Source organism: Nerophis lumbriciformis, linkage group LG19 (assembly GCF_033978685.3).
Source record: "Nerophis lumbriciformis linkage group LG19, RoL_Nlum_v2.1, whole genome shotgun sequence".
NCBI lineage: Eukaryota > Metazoa > Chordata > Actinopteri > Syngnathiformes > Syngnathidae > Nerophis > Nerophis lumbriciformis.
In genome coordinates, this window is record NC_084566.2 from 32535554 (window position 1) to 32545168 (window position 9615).

The window sequence follows — 9615 nt, forward strand, 5'->3', positions numbered from 1 at the left end:
TGCCATCTCCGGGTTGGGGAGGAGATCTTGCCCCAAGTGGAGGAGTTCAAGTACCTCGGAGTCTTGTTCACGAATGAGGGAAGAGTGGATCGTGAGATCGACAGGCGGATCGGTGCGGCGTCTTCAGTAATGCGGACGCTGTATCGATCCGTTGTGGTGAAGAAGGAGCTGAGCCGGAAGGCAAAGCTCTCAATTTACCGGTCGATCTACGTTCCCATCCTCACCTATGGTCATGAGCTTTGGGTTATGACCGAAAGGACAAGATCACGGTTACAAGCGGCCAAAATTAGTTTCCTCTGCCGGGTGGCGGGGCTCTCCCTTAGAGATAGGGTGAGAAGCTCTGCCATCCGGGAGGAGCTCAAAGTAAAGCCGCTGCTCCTCCAAATCGAGAGGAGCCAGATGAGGTGGTTCGGGCATCTGGTCAGGATGCCACCCGAACGCCTCCCGAGGGAGGTGTTTAGGGCACGTCCGACCGGTAGGAGGCCGCGGGGAAGACCCAGGACACGTTGGGAAGACTATGTCTCCCGGCTGGCCTGGGAACGCCTCGGGGTCCCACAGGAAGAGCTGGACGAAGTGGCTGGGGAGAGGGAAGTCTGGGCTTCCCTGCTTAGGCTGCTGCCCCCGCGACCCGACCTCGGATAAGCGGAAGAAGATGGATGGATGGATGGATTTATCAGTGTCTCACACATTTTTATTGGTGGTGGCCTGCTACGAATACATTTGGACTGCCACAAATAAGTTTAAGATTGAAATGTAATAAATATAACAGGACTATCTGTAAATGTAGCGTGTTGTTACAATGCTGTATAGTAGATTGCATTGTAACATTTACTAACGCCTTGGTTTTTTTGTAAGTAACGAGTGATCGAATTACTTTTACTAACGTTACAATTAGAGATGTCCGATAATATCGGCCGATAAATGCGGAAATTATCGGTATCGGTTTCAAAAAGTAAAATGTATGACTTTTTAAAACGCTGCTGTACGGCGTGGTACACGGACATAGGGAGAAGTACAGAGCAGTTGCGTCTCCCGGTCATACTTGCCAACCCTCCCGATTTTCCCGGGAGACTCCCGAATTTCAGTGCCCCTCCCGATAATCTCCCGAGGCAACCATTCTCCTGATTTCCACCCAGACAACAATATTGGGGGCGTGCCTTAAAGGCACTGCCTTTGCGTGCCGGCCCAGTCACATAATATCTACGGCTTTTCACACACACAAGTGAATGCAATCCATACTTGGTCAAAAGCCATACAGGTCACACTGAGGGTGGCCTTATAAACAAATGTAACACTGTTACAAATATGCACCACGCTGTGAACCCACACCAAACAAGAATGACAAACACATTTCGTGAGAACATCTGCACCGTAACACAACATAAACACAACAGAACAAATACCCAGAACCCCTTGCAGCACTAACTTTTCCGGGACGCTACAATATACACCCCCCGCTACCCCTAAAACCCCGCACCCAACCCCCAACTTAATATTTTCATTATTTAGTCTGAGAAGCCACCTCTAATAATTTAATTAAATCAAATCAAAGGTAACAATATATTTAAAAAAAACATATTAGGTATACACGTTCTTGTTTGACCTTTTTTAACCCTCTCATGTTCTCTGGGATATCAGGCATGTGCAACCCCAAGAACTACAGCGACTCTCCGGCCACGTCCAAGAGCACGGTGGAGGAGTTGCACCGGCCCATTCCCTCGCTCTTCCGTGCCCTCACGGAAGGCGACGCGCCCGTCAACATGATGGTGGTCTCCTTCCCCGTGGCTGAGGAGCTGTCCCACTTGGTCTCCTTCCTGGAGTCTCTTGACGGCCCGCACCAGAATGTGTCGGTGCCCGGGAACAGCATCCACGCCAGCTACGACGTTCAAGGTGACCATGATGCGTTCTTCCTCCCAGCGAACATTAGTCATCAGTTAAGTCCATCAAAAGTGCTCGCAATGGTACCACACTAATACTCCAAAGGAATATTATATTGCAGACCTGTATAGCTGCAGCCAACATTCTGATAATAATCCTTACTTTTATCTGACACTGCCAAAGGGGAAATGCCTTTCCTTTTTTTTTTGCCCAAGACAAGAACTAGAGATGTCCGATAATTGCTTTGAAATATAATTTCGGAAATTATCGGTATCGTTTTTTTTATTATCGGTATCAGTTTTTTTTTTAATCAAATCAACATAAAAACACAAGATACACTTACAATTAGTGCACCAACCCAAAAAAATTACACTCATTCACACAAAATGGTTGTTTCTTTTTGTTATTAATATTCTGGTTCCTACATTATATATCAATATATATCAATACAGTCTGCAAGGGATACAGTCCGTAAGCACACATGATTGTGCGTGGTGCTGGTCCACTAATAGTACTAACCTTTAACAGTTAATTTTACTCATTTTCATTAATTACTAGTTTCTATGTAACTGTTTTTATATTGTTTTACTTTCTTTTTTATTCAAGAAAATATTTTTAATTTATTTATCTTATTTTATTTTATGATTTTTTTAAAAAAGAACCTTATCTTCACCATACCTGGTTGTCCAAATTAGGCATAATAATGTGTTTATTCCACAACTGTATATATCGGTGTCGGTTGATAGCGGTATTGGTAATTAAGAGTTGGACAATATCGGATATCGGCAAAAAAGCCATTATCGGACATCCCTAACAAGAACACATTTTTTTGTTTGTTTTTATTAATTCTTATTGGTAATATATGGCATGTATGAGGTGGCTAACAATGCAGCTTTGGTAGTCATCTATAACCATAATGGGCTCCAAATAAACATCCCAAAATCTGCCAACAATACTCGATATGCACACCTGAATATTAACCAAGTATTAGTGGTATTGTTATTTCAAGCGCTAACGTCGAGGACCTACTTTTAGTGACAACCTCAACACAGAGAGGCAACTACTGTATTTTTCGGACTATAAGTCGCAGTTTTTTTCATAGTTTGGCCGGGGGTGCGACTTATACTCAAGAGCGACTTATGTGTGAAATTATTAACACATTACCGTAAAATATCAAATAATATTATTTATCTCATTCACGTAAGAGACTAGACGTATAAGATTTCATTGGATTTAGCGATTAGGAGTGACAGATTGTTTGGTAAATGTATAGCATGTTCTATATGTTATAGTTATTTGAATGACTCTTACCATAATATGTTACGTTAACATACCAGGCACGTTCTCAGTTGGCTATTTATGCCTCATATAACGTACACTTATTCAGCCTGTTGTTCACTTTTCTTGGTGTTGGGTTTTATCAAATAAATTTCCCCAAAAAATGCGACTTATATATGTTTTTTCCTTCTTTATTATGCATTTTCGGCAGGTGCGACTTATACTCCGAAAAATACGGTAGCTTATGCAGCTATTGACATACTGAGCTGCTGCATCACCTCTCAGTTGGTAAAAGTGAATTCTATATTATAAATCATGCCTCTCACTTGTATAGTAGAAGGTTGTGGCCATAAACATAGGAGTTGGTCTACTTTGACATTCAACATAAAGATGGCGAGAAAGATGTCTATTTCTTTCCTTTTTTATTACCTGCGTGAGCATTATGATTAATTCTTCATCGAAACGGGAATATATCACCATCTCATCAGCATAAAGCAGTGGCCACTACATGAGACCAAACCAATCAGAGTGCTCTGTTTAGTAACGTGACCACTCACAGGCAGCATTCCTATATTGGACCAAAATAGTCTAAAGGTGACTAAAGGGTGTTATTTCATGTTTAGGAGGGCTCTCGTGTTGTTTAAAAATGTATTTAGAAAGTCGTAATTGTATATCGCGGTAGGGGCTGGGCGATATGGTCTTTTATTAATATTTCAATATTTTTAGGCCATGTCACGATACACGATATATACATCTCCATATTTTGCCTTAGCCTTGAATGAACATTTGATGCATATAATCACAGCAGTATGATGATTCTATGTGTCTACATTAAAACATTCTTGTTCATACTTCATTACGGTAATATATGCTCATTTTAAACTTTTATGCAGAGAAGGAAATCACAACTAAGTCAATTGACCAAAAGTGTATTTATTAAAGAGTTATTAAGCAGTGGCACAAACATTCATGTCATTTCAAAACAGAAAGTGCAAGATTGTCAGAGACATTTTAAAACAAGCTATTAGTGCACTTTTGTGCATGATGTCACCAAGATAACATCAAAACAACACTAAATTAAAGTGCACTTTTTGTACAGAACGCCACTGCAATAGTTTAAAACAAATAAAGTGCACTTTTGTGCATGATGTCACACAAGATATTTCAATAAGTGTCAAATAAAAATGAGCTGCATAATAGGAAATCAAATAGTGTACGGTATGTCCTTCGCTATGTGATAAGGTTCCTGCGGACGCTATCTCCTTCTGTTGTTGACTATTATTTTCATACGGTGTTGATGTGGAAAAGGTTGCTTGGGCATTTTGTTGGGTGGCACCGAACGGAGATGTTGACATGCGGAGTTTCAAACACTTATCACGTTCTAGCGCAGGCCTGGGCAATTATTTTGACTCGGGGGGCCAAATTTAGAGAAAAAAATTGTGTCTGGGGGCCGGTATATCTATTTTTAGGAAAACTAATATAAAACCTCACAATAAAGTCTGATCGAATGCTAAAAATGCTATGACAGACCACCTTAAAAACGGAATGGAATTTTAAATTATTCTATGAACGATAAAACCCTGAATATTGAGAACATATGAACGTCACACCCCCTCTCCATCCACATATTTTACAATCAAGCCAAATGCAACAAACACAGCGAAATATGAATGCAAAGGGTAAAAAAACAAAAAACATCTACAATCTGATACATCTGATACATCACTAAGCTTTAGAACTTTCTTGTAAAAATCTCTGTCTGCGTCTGTCCCTGACACCCGCATTTCAGGCTGGCTGCTCTGGAAACACTCTGTGGAAACGCTTCCCACCCACACTGCTTAGTGCCTCGTCTGACCTGCTGTGACAAAGATTACCATAGTCCAGGGGTCGGCAACCCAAAATGTTGAAAGAGCCATATTGGACCAAAAATACAAAAACAAATCTGTCTGGAGTCGCAAAAAATTAAAAGCCATATTACATACAGATAGTGTGTCATGAGATATAAATTGAATTAAGAGGACTTAAAGGAAACTAAATGACCTCGAATATAGCTACAAATGAGGCATAATGATGCAATATGTACATATAGCTAGCCTAGATAGCATGTTAGCATCGTTTAGCTTGCAGTCATGCAGTGACCAAATATGTCCGATTAGCACTCCACACAAGTCAATAACATCAACAAAACTCACCTTTCATGCACAACGTTAAAAGTTTGGTGGACAAAATGAGACAGAAAAAGAAGTGGCATAAAACACGTCCTAGAAAGTCTGAGAAAGTTATACATGTAAACAAACTAAGGTGAGTTCAAAGACCGCCAAAATTAGTAGGACAAAACGGCGCTCGCCAAATACTCGAATCAGTGAAGCATGTTTAATACAAACAGTGTGCTTTGTAACAATTAGGGAGGCTTGTGTCATGTTTGTCCTCCTACAGAAACCATATTAAAACAAAAAACAGATTTTTTTCCCCTCATCTTTTTCCATTTTTCATAAATTTTTTAAAAAGCTCCAGAGAGCCACTAGGGCGGCGCTAAAGAGCCGCATGCGGCTCTAGAGCCGCGGGTTGCCGACCCCTGCCATAGTCACTAGTAGGGTTGTACGGTATACGAGTATTAGTATAGTACCACGATACTAATGAATCATATTCGGTACCATACCGCCTCTGAAAAGTACCGGTCCGCCACACCCTAAGATTTTTGGTAAAATAAAGCCAATAATGCAATGTTTTCCAGTCCCCTTTATTTAGAAAAGTATCGAAAAGTATCAAAATAATATTGGCATCGGGACAACGCTAGTCACTAAAATATCATGCAAAAGCGCAGATTCCAACCATTGAAATACTTTGTATCGTTCAAGACTTATGGTAATTTGAAAACATCACTGCACATCATAATGGCAGCTACAGTTTCCATCTAAAGGTCTAAAAAAATTATTTGGGAATATCCGGCGGGCCAGATTGAAAAGCTTAACGGGCCGCATGTGGCCCCCGGGCCTTAATTTACCCAGGTCTGCTTTAGCGGGTGACTTTTCAAATGATGCTACACATTAGCAGTGGTGCTACTTTTTGTAGCAACGCTTTTGCCCCACACTTGACAAATTACGGTTGTCTGTTCGACATATTCCCGCTTGAAGCCAAACCACCGCCAGACGATAGACCCCCTGCTGTTTTTCTTGGGAATTAATTCTTCCTTCATTTGTTACCAGATTATCACCTTCTCTCTCTCGTATGACCACTCGTACCACAGCTAACGTTACCCATGCCGCTACCTCTCTGCTCCGCGAGGGCGTATGACGTTGCACGCGCGACATTATGTGACGTATGTAAGAAGGTGCGCTTGTTTTACGTCTCTGTGAGAAGGAGAGGCAAGAAAGAGTGAGAAGAACCTGTAGTGTAATGCCTGCAGCTAAAAGCAACTGCGTGAGAACGTATACTCCAATATCACGATATATAGTCATTTTCTATATCGCACAGAGACAAACCCGCGATATATCGGGTATATTCGATATATCGCCCAGCCCTATATCGCGGCCATATCTGGAACCGATTAACAGTGAAAAACGAAGGATTACTGTACACGTTTATTTAGCTTCCATATGCTTGTAAATTAAGTTTAAAAAATCCAGAAGATGCCTGGTGGAACACATGGTTGTCATCCATGCTTTTATAGTTTTCTGATGCGGTTCTTGTGTTGTACCGTATTTTTTGGAGTATAAGTCGCTCCGGAGTATAAGTCGCAGTGGCCGAAAATGCATAATAAAGAAGGAAAAAAACATATAAGTCGCACTGGAGTATAAGTCGCATTTTTTGGGGAAATGTATTTGATAAAAGCCAACACCAAGAATAGACATTTGAAAGGCAATTTAAAATAAATAAAGAATAGTGAACAACAGGCTGAATAAGTGTACGTTATATGAGGCATAAATAACCAACTGAGAACGTGCCTGGTATGTTAACGTAACATATTATGGTAAGGTCATTCAAATAACTATAACATATAGAACATGCTATACGTTTACCAAACAATCTGTCACTCCTAATCGCTAAATCCCATGAAATCTTATACGTCTAGTCTCTTACGTGAATGAGCTAAATAATATTATTTGATATTTTACGGTAATGTGTTAATAATTTCACACATAAGTCGCTCCTGAGTATAAGTCGCACCCCCGGAAAAAAAACTGCGACTTATAGTCCGAAAAATACAGTATATTCGATATATCGCCCAGCCCTATATCGCGGCCATATCTGGAACCAATTAACAGTGAAAAACGAAGGATTACTGTACACGTTTACTTAGCTTCCATACGCTTGTAAATTAAGTTTAAAAAAATCCAGAAGATGCCTGGTGGAACACATGGTTGTCATTAGAGATGTCCGATAATATCGGACTGCCGATATTATCGGCCGATAAATGCTTTAAAATGTAATATCGGAAGTTATCGGTATCGGTTTCAAAATTATCGATATCTGTTTCAAAAAGTAAAATGTATGTCTTTTTAAAACGCCGCTGTGTACTCGGACGTAGGGAGAAGTACAGAGTGCCAATAAACCTTAAAGGCACTGTCTTTGCATGTCGGCCCAATCACATAATATCTACGGCTTTTCACACACACAAGTGAATGCAAGTCATACTTGGTCAACAGCCATACAGGTCACACTGAGGGTGGCCGTATAAACAACTTTAACACTGTTACAAATATGCGCCACCCTGTGAACCCACACCAAACAAGAATGACACAACACATTTCGGGAGAACATCCGCACCGTAACACAACAGAACAAATACCCAGAACCCCTTGCAGCACTAACTCTTCCGGGATGCTACAATATACACCCCCCGCTATCCTCCCCCAACCCCGCCCACCTCAACCTCCTCATGCTCTCTCAGGGAGAGCATGTCCCAAATTCCAAGCTGCTGTTTTGAGGCATGTTAAAAAAAAATAATGCACTTTGTGACTTCAATAATAAATATGGCAGTGCCATGTTGGCATTTTTTTCCATAACCTGAGTTGATTTATTTTGGAAAAACCTTGTTACATTGTTTAATGCATCCAGCGGGGCATCACAACAAAATGAGGCATAATAATGTGTTAATTCCACGACTGTATATATCGGTATCGGTTGATATCGGTATCTGTAATTAAGAGTTGGACAATATGGGAATATCTGATATCGGCAAAAAAGCCATTTTCGGACATCTCTACACAAGATTTAAAAGTAATCACAGCAGCAGTAAAAGTGAGCGTTAGAGTGGATGAAACAACCTTTTAACAGCTGCTGCCTTCTCCGTCTGGGTTGCAGACAACATGTGCACGGTGGTCTACTTTGACGACTGCGTATCCATCCGCCAGTGCAAGCTGTACTGCGAGTCCATGGGGGGATCCAAGTACCGCTGGTTCCACAACGCCTGCTGCCAGTGCATCGGGCCTGAGTGCGTGGACTACGGTAGCAAGGCCGTCAAGTGTATGAACTGTCTCTTCTGAAGACTTGTGGGGAAAACCACCTTGTAAACAATTTTACTCTGCTGTTCACTGTATATTTTTAGATATGTTTTCAAGTATGTTTTTACTAAAGGTGTATATGTATATTGTATTTTTACACACTAAGTCTCAGGCCAAATAAAACTTTGGTGATGTGGACTCAAGGGGGTTTTCTTAGCTTTCTTTGAGGTTTTCATGCGTGCTCTAATCTTAGCCTGCTGGTGCCCGAGTCAGGAAACGCATCATTTCCTGGACAAACAAGGCTGTGATTATGGCGTTCCCGTCCGCAGGTGTTCCATTGCTCACTGACCGAGTGAGAGAAAGTGGGGAGGGGTTGGGGGGGCGAGGTGCCAATCTGTGGCAGCCACAGACAAATGCTCTTTGTACGTGCGCTTTCAAAACGCTTGTTTTCCTCACTGTTGGCGGTTTGCACGACTGCCAGACAGAACTTGATGGCCTCACTCATGGAGGTCACCAAAGCTTACTTTTTTTTATAATCACAGTGACATGACATCATTGTTTTTACTTTACTGTAGATGGTTTTATTCTGTTTTGCCTTAATGACTGCTTATGATATGGCAACGACTGTTATTTTTTAGCACTATTGTCACCTATGGAGGATTTTTTGTTGTTGTAGGTGCGCTTCTGTCATATAAATGTTGTAGTTAAATGTTTTTATTGTACAGCTAATGAAAACATTGAGTACATTATCTCCATCAAATTTGAAATCTTTCCAAAAAAAGTGGAATAATGTGAAGCGCAGTATTGGTTCACACTGTAATGAAAAAAAATTAACTGCAAAATCTCCCTGAGCCTTTAATTGACCTATTTGTCTTCATTGAACTCCTGAAATCAAAAAACTTTTGCACAATATTGTATTTTGCAACTGCAAATTGATTGTCATCGTTGACCCAAAAGAGTCGTTCAAAAGACTTTGCTTGTTCGCTAAGGTCATATCTCTACATCTTTGACCCAC

The 9615-nt window shown here is 40.8% G+C and overlaps 1 protein-coding gene across 2 annotated transcripts in view; it reads left to right on the top strand.

Annotated features, from left to right (window-relative positions):
• The window catches only part of twsg1a (twisted gastrulation BMP signaling modulator 1a), a 42748-nt gene extending 33950 nt beyond the window's left edge, over nucleotides 1–8798 (top strand). For both annotated transcript variants that reach the window (XM_061979858.1, XM_061979859.1), the window contains 2 exons: nucleotides 1639–1890; nucleotides 8461–8798. In XM_061979858.1, coding sequence (XP_061835842.1) covers nucleotides 1639–1890; nucleotides 8461–8642 — 434 coding nt within the window. In that variant the 3' untranslated portion in view covers nucleotides 8643–8798. The remainder of the gene's footprint in view (nucleotides 1–1638; nucleotides 1891–8460) is intronic.
• Nucleotides 8799–9615: the final 817 nt, after the last annotated feature.